The 23435-nt window shown below is 41.1% G+C and overlaps 1 protein-coding gene across 6 annotated transcripts in view; it reads right to left on the reverse strand.

Moving 5' to 3' along the window:
• The window catches only part of PDE4D (phosphodiesterase 4D), a 1562913-nt gene that overhangs the window by 238639 nt on the left and 1300839 nt on the right, over nt 1-23435 (reverse strand). Inside the window, exon 1 of one of the 6 annotated variants that reach the window (XM_075589605.1) lies at nt 988-1494. The exons of the other annotated variants lie outside the window; for them this stretch is intronic. Within the exon in view, the coding sequence (XP_075445720.1) occupies nt 988-1046 (59 nt within the window). The 5' untranslated portion in view covers nt 1047-1494. Of the gene's footprint in view, nt 1-987; nt 1495-23435 lie in introns of those variants that run through there. 6 annotated transcript variants of the gene reach the window in all.

The raw sequence follows: 23435 nt of genomic DNA on the forward strand, positions 1-23435 counted from the left end.
ATTTCTATTACAGTATTTTATTTCAAACCCTTTCCTACTTCCTGAGTGCTGTTATTATTCTTCCAACACCACAACCACATATACTTTCTTTGTGGTTGAGTTGTGTAATTAACAAGTTGTGTCTAATCACTTGTAGAATATTTTCACTTTTATAAGCCATTGATATTGTTATAAAACAAAACAAAAACGGTATATAAAAAATAAACCCCAGCAACATTGGTATTAATATAGCATTATTGATTTAAGCATTTATAACTAAAGACTCACTCAAACATGTTTTTGGAGGCAGCAGGAATTGTCGATTTAGTAGTTAAATAAGTGTATACATTTAGTGGAAGTCACCACAGACACATGGACGGTGCTGTGAATAAGATGACGATTAAAGTAAATGTATCTTGACTTTAAAGAGCAGAAATGATTGCTATCCAATTACGGTAAAAAAGAAACAAATGTATTGTGGTGTCGTAGCTGTGAGAACATTGTAGCACAGTGACAGAGGCTTCTAGCAAGGACGCAGTGTTCTGGTGGTACCCATAATTCCCCTCTAAACAAGAGACAGGGAAACTGCAAGTTATTCACCAATATTTTACGCTCAGCATTATTACACACAATTTGTTTACTTCTAGAATTAAATAAAATACTTTCAATATAATATGAATTGATTAGAGAATTAAAGTGCAACGTTCATTTAGTTCTGACAGAAAAGAAAAAGAAAAAAAAAAGAAATTTCAACGCTCTAGTTAAGACTCAACACCAGAGGAATAAAGCCAAGAAATTGTTTTTAAATAACCGTAAAAATGTAACCCTTTCCTGATTGTGTTGTAATGTGTTGCAGGCCCCTCTGGCAGCAAATCAATGCATGTACCCTGACATACCATTAACACGACTACTTACTGTACACTGACAACTAAATAACAAGATAAAGAGGAATGTTGTGACATATGGATATTTCAAGAGGTAAAAGTAAAAAGAAAACATATACTTTACCCATCTATTACCCGCAAAGAACTGGTAGATCTGGATCTTGGCTTCAAAATAATGCTCATTTTGTGGTTTTATTTTTTTTAAAGTATTTCTCTAAACTAAAATGTACGTGATCTTCTCATTTTCATATAATCCATGGCCAAAAGACAGCAGTGTCCTAAGAAATACTTCTCCAGTTTTTGTCCAAGCTGGTAGAAAAGGTTTTGATAGTTTCTTTTCCACGCTGTGTTTTATCCAACGCTGTGTTGTTAGGAAGTGACAGCGCCTCTCTCTCCCTCTCTGGCTTGTATTTCCAGGGGAGGAACTGTAGTGTGAATCTATTCTCCATTGAGGTCACATGAAACCTCTGCAGCTGAAAGAGCCTCTTGATCTCCCTCTCTCTCTCTCTGACTATCACAGTATCTTATAAGGTTACAGGGAATTATGAACCGTGTAGACTAACGTCTATAGTACAATTTAAAAAAAAAACATTTTTAAAAAACCTGAAGTTGCCAATAAAATGTCATCTCGATAGTACTGCTTTAAGTCACTGAAAATAAATGATAAAGCTTTCCTTTTTTTATCCGCCTCAGGGTCACATGGGGTTTACCTGTAAACACAATATATCCTCCCACTCTAGCGTCATTTTCCCTCACAGACTGTGACTAGCTAGTTTATGTGCACTGCATTTAATCACTTCCCAGACAGAGCTGAAAACAATGGAAATCAGATTCAAATAATCGGAATCAAAACTTGGACTTGAACAAAAGTAACCCGAGAAGCCTTTTCCAGTTTATTTCAGTCAATTCTGATTGTTAGCTCGGAAAGTTTACACCACAAATGTCCTGAAGCAGAAAGGGAAATGGAGTGAGTTTTTGGGTAGAGTTACTGCACATAAATTAATCATTAATCATCCAGGCTGAAATTCCAGAGGGAGAGTCTGCAATTTAGGACTGAATGTCGGGAGTGAGTTTAGGGGAGAGATACAGGTGTGCACCATCTCTGTGGAGGCGATAAATTAAATCTTTTTAATGAAGTTTCCTAAATTTTACTTCATTGGTGAGCCCAATTGGTTCTGTCACCTTAGTGCTGGTGGAGCTTTTGCGGCTAAAAATCATAAAGCAAGCGTCTGTTTAAGTAACGCAATGTACTTGCTACTCAGAGATGGTAATGCACATTAAACAATGTTAAACTGCATTTATTAAATGACAAAATGGTCTAAAGAAAACATTTGGCAACTAAAGCAATGCCCTACTAAGCTAAGCCACGCATTTGTGTTTTCTGAACTGCAGGTTCTGGAGCAACATGCGAGTTATTCATAGATGAAATTATAGTGTACAGAGCTTTTGAAAACCTTTAACTAAGACTCATTAAGACTTCCTTCTTTAAGTGTATTGTGGCAGCACCGTTAGAAGAAAACATATATTATACAGGGATGAGTATGGGTGGAGAAATGTTGTAGGGAGTCTTCAGGTGAAGTGGTGAGAAGATTAGCATAAATTAGCAGGAGCTACACTAAATGCTGGTGTACTAGTTGTCAGATGTGGATGAATAGCAGGTGTGCAGAGGTGTTACTGTATGCTCACACCATCTCTAAAAAGTGAAGCAAGAAGTAGATTAAAATGTTGTAATTATGTGTCATAAATCCAGTAACTTAAAGCTGCAGTTCATGCAATATCCTGCATGTGTGGTTTTTTTTTAATAAATCAGTTCTGTAGTAAGAAAAAATACTTTTAGCATTTTCTGTTTTAAAAAAAAAAACAACTTTGAAAGACCAATTTTCTTGTATTCTATTTTAACAAGCATGCTTGATCCTATAGCAACGATTTACATTCCCCATATTTAAAGATGTCGCCAAACTTTGCCTATCAATAGACGGAGAACGAATCGACCGGCAGCTATGCAGTTTTTTTAGGTAAGTAGAGATTGCCCACATGAAACTATTGAAGTTAAAAAAAAAACTAAAAAAAAAAAAACTAAAAAAAAAAAAACGGGAGCCTGAACTGCAGCTTTAATGTAAGTTATTTTTAGAGTCCAGAAGTTGAATATATTTTAAATTTCCATGTTCTTCTCTCCTGTTTATTTCTAACATTTCCGTTGACAATTAATACTGAAATGCTAGCCACCCCCAGAAATCTGTTATTTCCAGCCAGGAACTGTGGGGTAGATCCTCAGAAGTTCACTACATAACACATATCCCCAAAGGTGTTTAGCAGAACAATGTCCTGGCATTTTCCTTAAAAATAAAGGATCCTTTCATTTTAATGGACCTTATACTTACTCATATGCCAACCATATGGTACTGTACCAAACAATGGAGATCCTCAGCCCTCTGTTAAAGTCAGCACATGACAATAACGCTATGATATTTAGCACCTTCCAAAAGCTGCCGTTTCTCTCATCCAGACACTGATTATCACAGAGTTATTTCTTGGATAAGCCTTAAAGCAATGTAATGCGTATATGACCTAACCCTTTCATTACAAAAAGTTACATGTGTCATACACAGATACATATTATGGGTTATACAAATGTCTGAAACACATCATAAACAATATAAAACTTTTAGTAAATGAAGTGACATATTTGTGTAAACTAATATGGTATGTAATGTAATAATGACTGTATACATACAATAATGTATATCGATACATACCTCAACAATATTAAGATTTTATTTATTTTAATGCACAATTAAAATAAATGAAGGATGGATATCCATTTGTTTTAATTGCACATTAACAAATGATTTTTTTTTGTTGATGTACATTATGTACAGTACGGATATACATTATTGTACACCCAGACTTTATACCATCATTATTATATTATATACCATATAACCGAGTGAAAAGTTAGTAAGTGTAAAAGTTATACATTTCTAATATTATAACAAGATTTGCATTAGCTTTTGGTAACACATGAACATCTCTGTTAATAACGCTACCTTAATAATGCGCCTTAAAGTTTGACAATGCACATGTGCAGTGTATGGTGGTTTTGCTAACAGATGTAATTTATGCATATGATTAGCTTTCAGGATCCTCATTAAATGAAGAAAAAATAACGTTTGTTACCTAATTAGGTAACATAACGTTATTTGCCCTATTTAGTGCACCATGTTATTGGTACTTTACGCTACCCATCCACTGTTACCACTGATTGCAGTAAGTACTGATTTGACTTACTCGTGCAGTGGCAGTCTCTGCAATCGACATCATTGTCACTCAACCAGCGCACCTATATAATAGGATTGGTACTTATAGGAGATCTAATACTACAAACAACCACATAAGTACATCTATAGCCCTATTCCTCCCCTCCGCCCTATCCCTGCTGTTTAAAGTTACACCCTAATTAGGGTAGCTGTATATCAGCCCCCTAGGGAACATTGATTTAATTCCACTCACTAGTTCCCATCATATATAATCCCGAGTGCCATAAGCACTCAACATAGGATTAAATGTGTGTGTCCAATCTTGGATTTCTTTTAAACCCCATTATTTTATATTGATGATTATTAAAAGATATTTTTAATTTCATTCACAAAACATTCAATTTGGGCACTGAGTGCTAATACTGGGTTCTTGTTCTCCTTACTTATTCAGTCCTATAATGATAGTCTCTGTCTCCATCAACTATCATTCATCCATTTTCTTATTTCTGCAATGCAATGCAAGCTGAGTGAGATGGCGCACCCAGAGTAATAGTCACATACAGTACAGCTGGGTATCATCTGCATATTGGTGATACTTGAGACCACAACTTGCAATGATAGGACCCAGTGGCTTCCTATACTGTAGATGTTAAAGAGGAGAAGGGAAAGAATGGAGACTTGAAGCACTCCACATGTAGTGTGTGTTGCAGATGACGAGACTCCATTTATACATACTCTTTTGGTTCTTCTGCATAAGGATGCAAGCTAGTCAAGGGCATAGTGATGTCAGTGTATACAACACTGTATAATATTATTTGCAAGTTCAATAAAACACTGGTTAGAAGTACTTTTAACCTAATATCCATAATCAAAGAAACATAATGATCCATATTTATGAGTGGCGGTGCTACAGTATTCGTTAAAAACAGCTTCCTGACAAGAGGACACCTTGCAGCCCTTTAATGGAAATGTGCCAGGAGATATCTTATGGAATAGAGCCTCTTGGCCAAATGTGTGTTCCCTGAGGTCACACGGAGTTGACACTCACATTTCAAAGATAAGTATCATTATTAGGCAGCTTGTTCCTAGTCAAAAATAAATCTAGTTACCGGCCTTTTGAGGGAGATTAGTGTGGTTTGAATAGCAAATGTCAGCTCCTTGTGACATTGAGCAAGTCACTTAACCAACTTGTAGTTCACAAATAAAATAATTAGAATGTTGCTCTAATGAAAAGGACATTTGTTTTAGTATAAAAAAAAAATATTTTATTTTTTATAATAATGAGAATGTGATTACAATATTCTGCATAAAAATAATGATTACAGTTTAATCACGTGATGCGGAAGTGATCACGTCACAGTCTCGCAAGATCTCGGCTCCGCTAGCCGCTGTGGACTCCGGTTCCATGGTGGACCTCAGATGGCAATCTTCTCAATCTGGACACTGCAATAATACGCCCGACGCATTTCACTGCTGTGGCTTCGTCAGGGGTGGTACCGTGTACCTATCCCTACCCAGGGTTTTATAGCCACCCCTTATTGTTGATTGGATAGTCATATTAAATGTATTAAATGGTTTTAATGAAAAAAGGGTCCGTTTTGATACGCATACTGTAATTATAATTATACAGGAGACCTTATATACAGACCAACACACATTATATCCAAACTACAGACACCATAATACTTGGTATATCTGTATACTCATTACCTAAATAAATTACTCAGCAATTGAATTAAGTATGACGGGATATCACATTACATATGTTATTAATTTGAATAGACCTTTGGTAGGTGGACAGATTAGACACTAGATTACCTATTTAATATTATATGTTATATATATAGTGTTAATAGACAAATCTTATCATGATTTACTATATATTGAGAGATAATCTTTTAAATAGATGAATTATGGAGGTGCATATTGCTAATACACTACATATAACCACCCTTCATAGTAATAAGAAAAAGAAATACATAGTGTAATAATGTTGAAACACTAAAGCAACAGACAAACAAAAACTAACAATGTTGCTGAACCACACAGTAGACTAAAAAAGATGAATTTAATACATTATAAAAACATACAGTACAATTAAGCAAAGTTAAAGGACCCAATCGATATCTGGCCGAATTGCCCGCTTACCGAAGCCAAGATGTTAAACCGCAGTGGATATTTTAGAGAGTATCCCCTCTCACAGTGGCTGGCACAGCTCCCAGATCGGTTTCCGGTATTCGCCGCGTGTTAGAGTTGTTAGCAATGGAGGACGCGTTCATCCACGCTGTCGCAGGGGCAGGAAAACACTGTCTGGATGTTTGGCAGTACGGGCATGCGCAGAGGCGCCCGACACAGTGTTGATGGAACCACGAACTCCCCTACTCCTCGCGGTCGCGTGTGCTCCAATGGCGGCAAATTCAAAAGATGCTTCTGAGTCACAGAGCCGCACGGCAGGGCTGGCAATGGGTAACGGCAGCTGATGGCAACGCAGGGATATCGGGGATATTTGAATCATCATAATGATCTTTGATTGTATGTTTTTATGTGTTCTTATTTGTGAAAATGTGTTTAACTATCTGTCTGCTAACCATTTGTTTTTATGTATTCTCCGTGATGTTGCTGAAAAATGCTGCAGTACTGAATTTGCACTACTGCGCATGACCGGGACTTTATTATGGTACTTGTACCTTTAAATTCCTCCTATAAATAAAGGTCACACAGGGACTTCTTTATTCAATTTACCGCCTGAGGAAGGAGGCAGTAGCTTCCGAAACGCGTTGGGTGGTCCCCGATATCCCTGCGTTGCCATCAGCTGCCGTTCCCTATAGGCTTAAGTTTGCTGCATGGTTACAGCTTTAAGCACAGCCAGGGTTAAGATGCATAGCCAGTAAACCCACCCACAGACAGACAGCTGTTTCGACCTTAATGGGTCTCATCAGTATGGGGTTGGTTACTGGCTATGCAAAGCTGAAGCAATGAGGATGGGGTTTACCATACTTAGTTAAGTTATGGTGAGTAAAAAAAGTGACAAAAACCCTCCACAGCAAAGCATATAGCAAATGGAAATATAACTGTATGCAACCCCACATTTCACCATTATCATCCAGCACACTTATATATATATATATATATATATATATATATATACTTATATATATCATAATTCTTTTTTATTTGCCCAGCATTCTTCAAAAGGATGTTATTTAATAAAAGTCATTCATTACCACACTAGAAACCTGCTACTCATAGATTCATTTAAATTTGACACGTATTTTATTTGGTCAATTGATTAATCTCAGTACTCTTATAAAGACTTTAGTTAGATTATTCTCATAAAGCTAGGAGACTATAATAACAACAATCATAGTTGTACAATTAAACAAGATGGATCACAACTCTTGGCATCATCATGAACTGTGTTAGGCTAGAGCCTCTCTGCTTCAGACCACGCGCCCGCACTGCAGACAGGCGGCGTGTGAAGAGGCACTTTTCTGCTATATGCGGTCTGTAGGGAGTGGGAGCTTGGGGGGGGGGCGTGCTTAGAGCAGAGGGCTCTCCGTGCTGTACCCCCCTCCCCCCGGCCCCCCACACACACAACACATACATACACATATACACATATACACATATACACATACATACACACACACACACACTTCCCACCCTACCTTTTGGAGGTGGGGGAAGCTGCCTCTAACTCCAGACCCGGCGCTGATTGGCTCAACAGCGCACCATGTGGTCCGTCACCGCTCGGGATCGCAATTCTCTTGCTTCCCCTGGCGGCTAACGCGTCACAGCGCGTAGTGAGCCGTTCAGCGAGGGGGGACCGGGACCGGCTCGGGAGGATACCCCTGCTGGTGAGTAACGCGCACGCGGTCGCACGCGCTGCCCGACGCAGCGGGACCAAAGCCTTATACAACACAAAACAATTCAATTGAACATATTATTAAATATATTGCCTTAACACACACCACAAATGTTTCAGATTGTATATACTATACTAGAGGCATAACAAGGGGAAGCAAACGAATAAAATATGTCTAAAAACTCATTCTCCAATACAGTACAGGATGTTTCAATCACATCAAACTCTTTGATATTATACAAATAACGATATACAATGCATTTTGGCATTTAACCAATACAGAACTATAGAACATACAGAGAGGCTCCCAATCTTTGACGAACAAACCCAAGTCGATATTGATGTTCAGGCCCTGTGGCACTAATGTTTTCAGGGCATAAATCCAATATGTTTCCTGTCTGGAAATTTTAATAACTTGGTTGCAGCCTCTCAAGTTTGGATGTATTTTCTCAATGCCATAACATTTTAGATCATTTGGATTTTGTGCATGATACTCCTTAAAGTGTCTTGAGACACTCTGTTGCATACAGCCTCTCTCAATGTTCTTAATATGCTCTGCCACCCTTATTTTAAATTTGCATGTCGTCCTTCCTATGTACTGTTTATTACACGGACATTGTAACATGTAGATCACATAACGAACTTCAATCTATCAAATCTTTTATTTCGTGTTTTTCTCGTGTCATTTCAGACTGAATCTCCCTAAAGCTTTTTTGAGAATTTGGATGTAACTTACACCCTCTGCAGCTTTGACACTTGAAGAATCCCTTTGTTACAGTCACAGGTCTCACACATTCCTGCTTCAAACAACTCGCAGCCAACCTTTGCTTAAGATTGGGTGCTTTTGTAAAATATCTCCAGTTTAGATGGCAAAACTTGTTGTAGAATCGGGTCCTTTTGTAGGATTCCCCAATGTTTACAATAGATTTTTTTAATTTGTGAAGCGGAACTTGTGTACTAGTGACAAAAGGTACAGATATTTTCCCTTTTTCATCCCTTAGACCTGATGTTTCCTTTGCTTTATATTTTATTAGATCTGTTCGATTCATTTTAGGCACTTTATTATATGCCTCATCTATTTTTTCTTTTTTTTTTTTTCTTTCATGAAATGTGTTCATCAATTCACGTGCCTGTTGTTAAAACATTCCCTCGTGTACAATTACATCTAACTCTTTGTAGTTGGCCTACTGGAATGTTGTTAATCCATTTATCCAAGTGGCCACTGTCTCCCATCAAAAAGTTATTACAATCTACTTTTTTTTATATACGTCTTTGTCTCTAATTTGCCATTTTCTATATACAAAAGTAGGTCAAAAATTTGATTTCGGTTTTACTAAATTTACATGTAAACTTGAGATTATACGGATTTCTATCCAAACACGCCAAGAAGACTTCCAGGAGATCTGTACTTCCTTCCCAGATAAACAGTACATCATCTATGTACTGATGCCAGGATACCAGGTTTGCGCCGAACTCGTGACCGGACCATACATGTTGGTCCTCCCATATGCATATTAAGATGTTTGCATAGTTCGGCGCAAACCTGGGACCCATTACTGTTCCTCTAATCTGCAGAAAATACTAATCTTCATACCAAAAAGAGTTGTGACTTAGGATGTGTCTAATACAGTCCACTATAAATCTGACCTGTAATGGATCTAATTCCCCATTGTGTGTCAGATTATCCTGAACTGCAGTGCAACCCTTTACATGGTCGATCACAGTGTATAGCGAAGATACGTCACATGTTACTAGGGTATAATTGTCACTCCACACCACATCTTTCAGGATATTTAATATTTGGATGGTATCCTCAACATAAGATTTTAATTTCCTGACCGCTTCTTTTAGAAATTGGTCAATATATCCGGAAAGATTAGCAGTGAGGGATTTAATCCCTGATACAATTGGACGTCGTGGTGGGTTGCATCCTTATGTAACTTTGTTAGATAGTAAAATATAGGGATTCGAGGTGATTCTATATTTAAGTATTCCCACTCAGATTTATTGAGAATTCCATCCTTATAACCCTATTGAGTAGCTCTGTTAGATCTTTTTTCAATTGTTCTGTAGGATTGCTACCTAATATGGCATATGTTTCTGAGTCACTCAATAGTCTGAGGGACTCAATGTCGTAATCCCTTCTATTAAGTATCACCACCCTCCCCCCCCCCCCTTCCTTCCTTATCAGCCGTTTTGATTACTATATTGTCCCTTTTGGACAACTCCTTCACTGCTTCCAATTAATTTTTGGTAAGATTCTTCGTGGCTTTTGATCTCCCTGACACCTCTAGTTTCTCAATGACTTCTTGAACTAGTTTGGTAAAAGTGTCTATACACTGGCGACACACTTTATTCGAGCTCGGCTAGTCCCACGAATTCGGGTATACCCGGGTGTATTGAGGTTTGTGACTGTTTTCTGCCCGAGTGCATTGAGGTATTTTCCAAGCAGGGATTGAAGCATTTTATTCCCGCTGGCTGCAATACTGCACAGTATATATATATATATATACTGCATTACAATTCATGAATTTATGCCATCTGGTAGACACGCGAAGCATTGCAGCCTATTAAATCCTAATCATTATCATTAAACAGATCAGCCGCCCGTCAGCCAGGCATGAACCCAGGCTGGGAAGGCAAACGCGACGGGGCTTGTCAGAGGTGAGGAGCGGCGCATTTCAGGTATCTGCCAGGTACATACTGGGTATTTGCTCGAATAAAGTGTGTCGGTGCAGTATGACCCCCTTTAGGATAACTCGGATAAAAAATTGAATTTATCTTACTGTACATGTCGTGTGTACAAATCTTTCACATGTTGTGACATTTTCATTCATCATTTCATGGCACATTCTGCTTCATGAAATATTTTTTGAGTTTTAGGTTTCTAGCGAATTTACTGATGTCAATGTAAGTATTGAAGGTATTCACCTTATTTGTTGGCGCAAAGGCCAATAGTTTTTGTAATACACTTGTCTGTTCTTGTGTTAAAACAACATCACTTAAATTGAAAATTCCACTTGAGTTAATCTTTATATTGTTTTTCTTTTTTTGGCGGTTTGTAACCCTCCTCTTTTGGTGGGCATTCTATTTTTATCTTTAAAGGGGTAGTTAGTTTGTTCCCATCCCGTAATTGGGGTTGTGTTTTCACTATTCCCCCTGGTTTGTCTCAATTGTATTTTCTCTAAAAAAGAAGTAGATGGTCTCTCATCATCTTCAAACACCTCTTCTCTATCTCTAGGTTGATATGATTGTTTAGTTATTTGTTTCTTACTGTTTCCTTTCCACCTATTTTTCCTATTTCTATATTCCCCTGATCCACGTCTATCCCTATCTTGAAAATATCTATTCTTATTTTTATCCCAATTATGATGTTCCCTTTGGTAATCTGTATTAAATTTTGGTGCAGAGTACCTATTCTTGTTCACATTTTGGTGACCCTGTTGTGTATTTATTTGACTGGATCCATTGGATTCTAAAGTGTTATCTTGTTTATTTGTTTCCATGTTCTATAGCAGTTATTTTTGTAATCTTCCTTGTCTCTCGTAAATTTTCGTTGTTTTAACAGAATGGTATCTTTTTCAATTTTTGTCAGTTCTTAATTTAACTTTTTTCTCTATTTCTTTATAATTTTCTGTCTCTTCTAAGCTCTCTAATTTATTTTGGATATTTTTGATATCCTCCTCAAATACTACTAGACTCTTTTTCCTATGTACAATCAACAATTTCATCAGATCAAAGGAGGCTTGATCCAGGATCTCAATCCAATCTTTTAAGAATTCAAGATTATCATCTAAATCCAAAGTCGGATCCTTGAAGATCCTTAAACCTCTTGAGATCCTGTTACATGCAACATATTGTTCTAGTGTGACAACATCCCAATATGTTTTCATATCCTTTATTAATATTTTTTCTAAGTTCAGAAATAATGTTTCTAGATCTTCCTCATCTATGGTGCTTTCCAACCTTACATTATTGAAAAATATACTCTCTAAGTCAAGACCTCTATGATTGCTCATTATAAAATGGATTCTTGCTTGTGTGTAGTAGCCAGTATAAGATATAGTTCAAAGTGCTGCTACTGTAAATGGTGTGTGGACAAAAATACAAAATACAAGGAAAAAAAACAGCGCAACTTTAAACAATCTAAAAACAAATCTAAACCAATTACAAAAATTATATTAAAATACTCCACACATAAAGAGGTGTTAACCCTTTGAAATGTAACTATCCCTATTAAACCTGCTGCCACTTAGGTCCGCAGCTCCACAGATGCCGCAAAATTAATACCAGAAGAACGACCTAGGCGTAAAAAATAGAGAAGAGAAGACCAAAATGGAGAATAATCATAGAGTAGTATGTTCAAACAAATGCACCTAGTTGATGTTAAATATGCACTCACAATTATGTAGGTAAATCAATGCCTTTGTCCACCATTGGGACCAGGAACTCATCTTAAAATCATATTTAAACCAGCAGAGAATCTCCACACCCTGCAACAGCTTCAGCAACAGCCTCTTTCTCAAGGACAGGTCCTATGCAAGAGGTAAGGTAGGGAGACAGTGCCCACTTGGATACATGGATTAACAACATTCCAGTAGGCCAACTACAAAGAGTTAGACGTAATTGTACACAAGAGGGAGTGTTTCAACAACAGGCACATGAACTGATGAACAAATTTCATGAAAGGAAATATAAAAAAGAAAAAAATAGATGAGGCATATAATAAAGTGTCTAAAATGAATCGAACGGATCTAATTAAATATAAAGCAAAGGAAACATCAGGTCTAAGGGATGAAAAAGGGAAAATATCTGTACCTTTTGTCACTAGTACACAAGTTCCGCTTCACAAATTAAAAAAAATATTTTGTAAACATTGGGGAATCCTACAAAAGGACCCGATTCTACAACAAGTTTTGCCATCAAAACCGGAGATAATATTTACAAAAGCACCCACTCTTAAGCAAAGGTTGGCTGCGAGTTGTTTGGAGCAGGAATGTGTGAGACCTGTGACTGTAACAAAGGGATTCTTCAAGTGTCAAAGCTGCAGAGGGTGTAAGTTACATCCAAATTCTCAAAAAAGCTTTAGGGAGATTCAGTCTGAAATGACACGAGAAAAACACAAACTAAAAGATTTGATAGATTGTAATTCATGTTATGTGATCTACATGTTACAATGTCCGTGTAATAAACAGTACATAGGAAGGACGACACGCAAATTAAAAATAAGGGTGGCAGAGCATATTAAGAATATTGAGAGAGGCTGTATGCAACAGAGTGTCTCAAGACACTTTAGGCTGCTTCAAGGGGCGCGCTGATGCTTCTCAATGAGCCCCTGCAGCCGTAATGAGAGCGGCTTTAGCAGGGGCTCGCGCATGCTTCCGCAAGCATGCGGAAGCGTAGGTCTTTTTCAAAAGATAGATTTTTGCGCTCATGGGAGCGCAGGGCCGGTCACAGCCCCCCCACCCCCAACACGCCCCTGGATGGCGCGTGGACCAAGGCCAGGGAAAGCACCCGCTTTCCCTCAGCCTCTGCGCGCCTCCGCACGACTGCAGTCCTATGGACGCAGCCTTAAGGAGTATCATGCACAAAATCCAATACGGTCTAAAATTTTATGGCATTGATAAAATACATCCAAACGTATTGGATTTATGCCCTGAAAACATTAGTGCCACAGGGCCAGAACATTGATATCGACTTGGGGTCGTTCTCAAGGTTTGAGAGCCTCTCTGTATGTTCTATACAGTAGTTCTGTATTGGTTAAAGCTGCAGTTCAGTCAATATCCTGCATGTGTGTTTTTTTTAATAAATCAGTTCTGTAGTAAGAAAAAATACTTTTAGCATTTTCTGTTTTTAAAAAAACAACTTTGAAAGACCAATTTTCTTGTATTCTATTTTAACAGCCATTTGCTAAGACACTGCCCCTTCATGTCCTGTCACAAGCCCTGGCACACCCCTTTGTCAGCCCTGCCCTCCCTCTAGCACTTGTCTGTGCAGGATTGCTCATGAATATTCATGAGCTTCCACTGCCAGTCAATCAGATTATAAACAAATGCCAGCTTTTAATATGTCACCAAATTTCGACCTATCAATACATGGAAAACGAATTGACCTGCAGCTATACAGTTCTTTAGCTAATTAGAGATTGCCCACATAAAACTATTGAAGTAAAAAAATAAATGCAAAAAAAAAAAAAGACTGAACTGCAGCTTTAAATGCCAAAATGCGTTGTATAGCGTTATTTGTATAATATCAAAGAGTTTGATGTGATTGAAACACCCTGTACTGTATTGGAGAATGAGTCTTTAGACATACAGTATTATATCCTTTTGGTTCCTCTTGTTATGCCTCTAGTATAGTATATACAATCTGAAACATTTGCGGGGTGTGTTAAGGCAATATATTTAATAATATGTTCAATTGAATTGTTTTGTGTTGTATAAGGCTTTGGTCCCGCTGCGTCGGGCAGCGCGTGCGACCGCGTGCGCGTTACTCACCAGCAGGGGTATCCTCCCGAGCCGGTCCCAATTTTATTGTGTTGCGTTGTATAACACAGTTCATGATGATGCCAAGAGTTGTGATCCATCTTGTTTAATTGTACAACTATGATTATTGTCAGTGTTCGACAAACCTATACATCTGCACGTCCCGGGCGAGTGGATTTAACATCGTGGCGAGCTCCTATTGGCCCAAGCAGCACACGTGTGGTACTAGGTGGCGAGTAGATTTTTTTGTTCGGCGAGTAGATTTTTTGGTGATTTGTCGACCACTGATTATTGTTATTATAGTCTCCTAGCTTTATGGAAATAATCTAACTAAAAAGTCTTTATAAGGCCTCGGGCATGGTCAGTGCATAAGTGCTGAGGCGCACTGCTGCTCGGCACTGAGCCCCTGCTGCCGCAATGAGAGCGGCTTTAGAAGGGGCTCGCTCACGCTTGCGGAAGCGTGTGTCTCACCGAGTCTTTAGATTTGGCGCTCACCGGAGCGCAGGGCTGGTCACGTGAGCGGTTCACCCAATGAGGGCGAACCAGCTCCGTGACGTCACTGGCCCGCCCCCAGACCCGTCCCCGACACGCCCACGGACGGCGCGCTGTGTAGAGCCAGGGAAAGCACCGCTTTCCCTGAGCCTCAGCGTGCCTCCGTCTGGATACAACCACTATGTCCCAGGCCTAAGAGTACTGAGATTAATCAAATAAAATTAAATACGTGTCAAATTTAAATGAATCTATGAGTAGCAGGTTTTTAGTGTGGTAATGAATGACTTTTATTAAATAACATCCTTTTGAAAAATGCTGGGTAAATAAAAAAGAATTATGATATATACAGTGGTGTGAAAAAGAAAGTATACCCTCTTTGAATTCTATGGTTTTACATATCAGGACATAATAACAATCATCTGTTCCTTAGCAGGTCTTAAAATTGGGTAAATACAACCTCAGATGAACAACAACACGACACCGTGTCATGATTTAACAAAAATAAAGCCAAAATGGAGAAGTTGTGTGTGAAAAACTAAGTACACCCTTACTGCTTCCTTAGGAATTAAGATGCTAAGTAGCAGACAGGTGCTGCTAATCAAATGCCCTTGATTAATGCCCTTGATCATCAGCAAGTGTGACCACCTCTATAAAAGCCGAAGTTTTAGCAGTTTGCTGGTCTGGACCATTCAGGTGTGTGTTAACACAATGCCAAGGAGGAAAGACATCAGCAATGATCTTAGAGAAGCAATTGTTGCTGCCCATCAATCTGGGAAGGGTTATAAGGCCATTTCCAAACAATTTAAAGTCCATCATTCTACAGTGAGAAAGATTATTCAAAAGTGGAAAACATTCAAGACAGTTGCCAATCTTCCCAGGAGAAGAACATGGCAGCATGGCTTAGGTTTGCAAACTTGCATCTGAACAAACCACAAGACTTCTGGAACAATGTCCTTTGGACAGACAAGACCAAAGTGGAGATGTTTGGCCATAATGCACAGTGCCACGTTTGGCGAAAATCAAACACAGCATATCAGCACAAACACCTAATACCAACTGTCAAGCACGGTGGTGGAAGTGTGATGATTTGGGCTTGTTTTGCATCCACAAGACCTGGGAACCTTGCAGTCATTGAGACAACCGTGAACTTCTCTGTATATCAAAGTATCCTAGCGTCAAATGTGAGGCCATCTGTCCAACAGCTAAAACTTGGCCAAACTTGGGTCATGCAACAGGAATAGCATAAAACACACAGATAATCGCAAAGAGACTGTGCTGTAGCGAGGATGTCCGGTCCATAGTAATAGAACTACCGAGGAGAGATTCTCTGAGCTCTCGTGGGGCTGAGCTCCCCTAGGAAGGAAGGATGCAAGATTATGCTAAAACGGGGACATCTGCTCCATAACCTTGGAGCAAAAGATAAGAGATACACTATATTGCTGTGTGCAGAGACTGTATATGTTTAGCTATAATAGTACCTGTTTTGGGGTGGTAACCAGCTTAGCTGTCCATCCAGTTGGTAAGGGTTGAAGCTGCATGTATAGTTGCATGTATAGTTAGTCTCCTAAGAGGAGTAGGCATTTATTTTATGATTTGTTTTTACTTAAAGGGACGGTGGGCCTGTTAGTGTATTATTTAACCCTGTAAATAAATCCCATATAGAGAAATACTAAGTTTCCTGCCTTATACTAGGACATAAGATCCTACGCTGTGACGGAGACATACATACACACACACACACACACACACACATATATGTAGATGTAGAGTTATCTGTACCGTGTTAGCCGAAATTAATAATCGAAAACGAATAGACAATAACATTATGTGGCTAACGAAATGTTTTTATTTGTGTGAGCTTTCGAGATACACTGATCTCTTCTTCCGGCGATGTTACAAGGGATAAAGCAAGAAAGGTTCTCTTAAAAACAGTGCATCTTGGAATGTTATCTATGACTGAAACCTATCCCACCACTGTGCTGTATTATATATATATATATATATATATATATATACACGGGCAGCACTCAAATATTAGGTCTTTCTTGAAAAAGGTCCCTCTTGCGGACCGAAACGTTGGTTTTGTGTATTTGTTTCACCAATATACTCTTTTTGACCTAATATTTGAGTGCTGCCCATGTGATTTCGTCTATATAACGGTATCGTATTTCCTATATACAGTATATATATATAAATAAATACATACAGTATATATATATATATATATATAAACTAGCTGAGAGACCCGGCGTTGCCCGGGATGTAATGTTCCCGTTCCTCTCTCTCTCCTCCCCCCTCTCTCTGTTTGTCCCCCATTCACATCAATCCAGTCCCCCCCCTCCCTCCCTCCTTTACAGCTTCATGTAGCGTGTGTGCGTCAGTCACTGTGTGTTTGTGCGCGCGTCAGTGAGTCTGAGGCAGAAACACAAACACACACAGACTGACGCACACACAGTCAGTGTGTGCCTCAGTCAGTGTGTGCGTGTGTGTGTGCGTCAGTCATGGTTTGTGTGCGCGTCAGTCAGTGTGTGCGTGCGTGCGGCAGTCAGTCAGTGTGTGTGCGCGTGCGGCAGTCAGTGTGTGTGTGTGGGGGTGTGTGTGCGCGTGCGGCAGTCAGTGTGTGTGTGTCAGTCGGTGTGTGTGTCAGTCAGTGTGTGTGTCAGTCAGTGTGTGTGTGTCATCAGTGTGTGGGAGGTGATGTGAGTGGAGCGCCGGGGAGGGGAGCACCAGGGAGGGGAGTCAGGGGAGGGGAGGCGTCAAAGGCAGGGGGGGGGGGCGTCAAAGGCAGGGGGGGAGAGGGAGAGGAGGGGGGAGGGGGGAGGAGGGGGAGGAGGGGGGGGAGTTCTGGGGGGGGAGGAGGGGGGAGGGGGGGAGGAGGGGGGAGGGGGGGAGGGGGGGGAGGAGGGGGGGAGAGGGGTGGGGAGGAGGGGGGGAGAGGGGTGGGGAGGGGGGGAGAGGGAGGAGGGGGGAGGGGGGGGGGGAGAGGGAGGAGGGGGGAGAGGGGGGGGAGAGGGGGGGGGGAGAGGGAGGGGGGGGAGAGGGAGGGGGGGGAGAGGGAGGGGGGGGGAGAGGGAGGAGGGGGGAGAGGGGGGGGAGAGAGGAGGGGGGGGAGAGAGGAGAGGGGAGGGGGGAGAGAGGGGGGGGAGGGGGAGGGGGGGGAGGGGGGGGGAGGGGGGGGGAGAGGGGGGGGAGAGGGGGGGAGAGGGGGGGAGAGAGTGGGGGGGAGAAGGGGGGGGGAGGGGGGGAGGGGGGCAGAGGGGAGGGGGGGGGAGAGGGGGGAGGAGGGGGGAGAGGGGAGGAGGGGGGAGAGGGGAGGAGGGGGGAGAGGGGAGGAGGGGGGAGAGGGGGAGGGGGGGGGAGGGGGCAGTGGACAGGAGGGGGGCAGTGGACAGGAAGGGGGGGCAGTGGACAGGAGGGGGGGGCAGTGGACAGGAGGGGGGGGGGCAGTGGACAGGAGGGGGGGCAGTGGACAGGAGGGGGGGGCAGTGGACAGGAGTGGGGGGGGCAGTGGAATGGAGGGGGGGGCAGTGGACAGGAGGGGGGACAGGAGGGGGGGCAGTGGACAGGAGGGGGGGGGCAGTGGAATGGAGGGGGGGCAGTGGACAGGAGGGGGGACAGGAGGGGGGGGGAGGGGGGACAGGAGGGGGGGGCAGTGGACAGGAGGGGGGGCAGTGGACAGGAGGGGGGGGGGCAGTGGACAGGAGGGGGGGCAGTGGACAGGAGGGGGGGGCAGTGGACAGGAGGGGGGGCAGTGGACAATGACACACACACACACACACACACACACACACACCTCAGTTGATGCGCCCTTTCTCAGTTCCGTTTGGCGCCGGAGGTGGGGGAGCGACACCTACCTGTACTTCCGGGCGCCGCCATCGTCTGACTCGGCGCCGCGAGGGAGGAAGGGGGTCCGCCATCTTACGCGCCGCGTGGCAGCTGCGTTCCCCCGCCGGTGATTTGGAGCGGGGAGAGGTGATTTGGAGCGGGGAGAGGTGATTTGGAGCGGGGAGGGGGGAGAGGTGATTTGGAGCGGGGAGGGGGGAGAGGTGATTTGGAGCGGGGAGGGGGGAGAGGTGATTTGGAGCGGGGAGGGGGAGAGGTGATTTGGAGCGGTGAGGGGGGAGAGGTGATTTGGAGCGGTGAGGGGGGAGAGGTGATTTGGAGCGGGGAGGGGGAGAGGTGATGCCGCTTGGGAGGGTGGAGAGGTGATTTGGAGCGGGGAGGGGGGAGAGGTGATTTGGAGCGGGGAGGGGGGAGAGTTGATTTGGAGCGGGGAGGGGGGAGAGGTGATTTGGAGCGGGGAGGGGGAGAGGTGATGCCGCTGGGGAGGGGGGAGAGGTGATTTGGGGAGGGGGGAGGTGATTTGGAGCGGGGAGGGGGAGAGGTGATGCCGCTGGGGAGGGGGAGAGGTAATTTGGAGCGGGGTGATTTGGAGCGGGGAGGGGGAGAGGTGTGTGTGTGTGTGTGTGTGTGTGTGTGTGTTTTTTTTTTTTTGGACCTTTGGCCCGTCACTCCGCCTCAGGCCAATGAGAGGTGTGGGGGGCGGGCCAAGGGGGTGGTGTGAGTGTGTGAGGCCAATGAGAGGTGTGCGGGGGCGGGCGGCCCAAGGGACCAATGAGATTGCCCCTAGGGACACCGGACATCCAGGCAGGCAGGCATGCATGCATGCATGCAGGCATACAGTGCTTTCACTAATATAGTATAAGATAAATACATACAGTATATATATATATATATATATATATAAAAATAAATATATACAGTATATAAATAAATATATACAGTATATAAATAAATATATACAGTATATAAATATATACAGTATATACATATATACAGTATATATAGTTAATAGCATCCTTTGGTATCTCAGTACTGTAATAGTTTATTAATTCCAAACATGTCGAGGGAAGCGGAACTTAATGCAAATACTTCCCATAGCAGGATTTACTATGGTGTCATATATCGCATACAGCTGTGAAATTAATAACTATTGTCAACCAAAATGTTGGAAACTGAAGCATTTACACGTTCAAGTCTTCCTGGCATACAATTACTATAGTAGGATGGATTCCTGAGATAAGACAGCGATAATCTGTACACAAGGTAAAAAAAAGCGCTTATTTGCAGAGGAATAATGGAATTCTTTATCATATAATATTGTACATTGAAATGGTAATAAATTCCAAGCAGTGGCTTTTTGATAACCAACTGAGGTGTTCAAGGAAGCAAACTACAGAAAAGCAAAATATTTGAAGTATATTCTTACTTTGTAATTAAAGCAGTAATGCGCTCAATTTCTTTTTTTTTTTTCCCTCTATCTTGAGTAGTTTCCTGGAGCTGTTACTCCACCAGTTCTCAAAATATGTAACTGTAAAAACTTGGTAGGCAATATACAGTGTATATATATATATATATATATATATATATATATATATATATATATATATATATATATATATTATTTTTTTTAAACATTGGGATCACCAATAGTGAGTTGCAACAACATCACTTGCCAATGTAACACAAATCCCGGATGAGTTAAAAGTCAGAAGAAAATATGTTTTTTTTTTTTATAGCGAGGGAAGGGGGTAGCCGGGGGTGGTCTCCTGGAGCTGAACCACACTATTCCAAGATCTTGGGACCCTCTACTACTGAGAAATGTATCTTTTCATGGGTCAAAGATGCTCACTGCCTTATCCTATAGGAAGCTGAAATGTCATGCTCTGATGACAATCTGGCTCCCTATTGGCCGATGCGAGCGAGGTACAAGAGCAATGGCTTGCAGCCCATTACGTTGAAGGCTACATAAATGTTGTCTTGGTAGGGGAGGTGCTGTTAAATCAGCGTTTTCTCATACTGCATGGAATTTTAAGGCTTACAAACCAAGTGTATCTAGTAGCCAAAGTGCTCACCTTGAGCACAATGGTCTACATTTCAAAGAGCAACTCATTAGGCAAAGGAGCGTCCCCCAACTGGATAAAACTAGTCAGCCAACATGTCTGCCAAATAACAGTGATAGGAAAAATGAAGACTGTCTTATTTCCAAACATTTCATAGAGATGACTAAACTTTAGCAATAAATTACTTCAACCATTTCTAATCCAGGAATCTTTGTCTGTATTACCTTTTGAAAACCACAGTTGTTGCTCTCTATAAACCTTTCATTATGCCTAGAAAAAACAGGATTTCATGTATTGCGTAAAATGGCTGTCATGGACTGTCACAGAAATCATGTAGTCAAATCAAAAAGAAACGTATTAAATAACTCGTTAAACTTGATGCTTTTTGGGGAAACAAGACTGTATTATCAAATTAACTTGGCTCTAATTGCACTTTAGACTGGATGGCTGTTAAGAAAATACGAGAAATAGGGTTTACCATAACGTTTTAAGTTATGGTGGGTGAAAAAAGTGACTCAAAACCCACCACCGTATTGCATATAGCAAATGAAAATATCACTTGTGAGCACATTCCGATGTCTTAGGCAGGTCTGCAACCCTGCCTATCACCCAGCATACAGTGCTTCCACTGCAGCAAGGGATTCTGGGAAATGACATGCAAATGAGCACACAGTGTCACATTTTGTCTGAAAAACCATTGTTACATGGAGCCCATATAAGCTAATGCTCGCTGTTAACACAGCTTTAAAGCACAGCGTGGGAATCAGATGCAAAGCCAGAGAACCCATTTACAGACATGTTTCAACCTTAATGGGTATCATCAGTGTGAAGTTGGTTGTACTGCTGGCTTTGCAATTTTCAAGACTGTAAGGTTTAGGTTCCCATGCTGTGCTTTAAAGCTGTGTTAACAGCGAGCATTTGCTCATATGGACTCCATGTAACAATGGTTTTTCAGACAAAAGGTGACACATTGTGTGCTCATTTCCATGTCATTTCCCAGAATCCCTTGCTGCAGTGGAAGCACTGTATGCTGGGGTAATGGTGAAAGGCAGGGTTGCAGACCTACCTAAGACATGTGAATGTGCTCACAAGTGATCTTTTTATTTGAAAAAAAAAAAAAAAATATAGATATAGATATAGATATATATATATATATATAGATATATATATATATATATATATATATATATATATATATATATATATATATATATATATATATATATATATATATATTATATATATATATATAGAGAGAGAGAGAGAGCAACACAATTAAAGCCTGCAACTAACTAGATAAATAATACAAACTTGGTCAAATCAAAAGTAGGTACACTGATGAAAATAACAGCCTAATGACGGTGCTAGGGAGAAGTATAAATGAATGCCAGCAAAGAAAGAGAAAGGGTGCAAGCCCCCGGACGAAGCCAGGGTGCAAAACGTACGCCAGGGTTGTGTTTGTTTGCACTCCCCTTGGACCCCCAACACTTCAGTGTGAACCCCTGCTGGACACCCCAATCTGCAACCTATACCATTTCAGGACTTTTTTTGCTCTGCAAACACATGATCACTTGCAAGTATACTCTGCATTTGCTTTTTGCTTGTAGTTTTCAGGCTTTGTATTGCCTTATTGTGGCTGAATAAGTGGTTAACTGAGTGGTACTGCATTAGGGGTTAAATCTTTTGTCAGCAGTTATTTGGCCACAGCATTTAGCTACCTTACACAGAATTCCTTACTGACCGGCGGTCTACACATTGCTTAGCAGGTATTTGTTTTTCTTGCTCAGCACATCATATATGGTTTATGTGTGTTCCATATACCATATCATATTATAGTAATCTCATTCTATGTTTAGGTCAGACTTCATGGTGTAGGGATACCTTGGGGACTGTTTTATTTCATTTTGTGTAATTCATGTTTCTTTAATAAATCAATTTATATATCACCTTTGCTTGAGTGCTTTTACAGGGACCCTTTCTCTTTCTTTGCAGGTATATATATATATATATATATATATATATATATATATATATATATATATATTGTATGTCTTTATTTATATAGCGCCATTAATGTACATAGCGCTTCACAGTAGTAATACATGTGGTAATCAAATAATTAACAGATAATATAAATAACAGGTCATGGGAATAAGTGCTTCGGACATAAAAGTAACATTAAGGAAGAGGAGTCCCTGCCCCGAGGAGCTTACAGTCTAATTGTTAGGTAGGGAGAATGTACAGAGACAGTAGGAGAGAGTTCTGGTAAGTGCGTCTGCAGGGGGCTAAGCTTTATGTATCATGTGTTCAGAATATCCACAGTGCTATTCATATGCTTCTTTAAGCAAGTGTGTCTTAAGGTGGGTCTTAAAGGTGGATAGAGAGGGTGCTAGTCGGGTACTGAGGGGAAGGGCATTCCAGAGGTGTGGGGCAGTCAGTGAAAAAGGTTTAAGGCGGGAGAGGGTTTTAGATACAAAGGGGGTAGAAAGAAGACTTCCTTGAGAAGAACGCAAGAGTCTGGATGGTGCATAACGAGAAATTAGGGCTGAGATGTAAGGAGGGGCAGAAGA

This window comes from Ascaphus truei, chromosome 1, assembly GCF_040206685.1.
Source record: "Ascaphus truei isolate aAscTru1 chromosome 1, aAscTru1.hap1, whole genome shotgun sequence".
Taxonomy (NCBI): domain Eukaryota; kingdom Metazoa; phylum Chordata; class Amphibia; order Anura; family Ascaphidae; genus Ascaphus; species Ascaphus truei.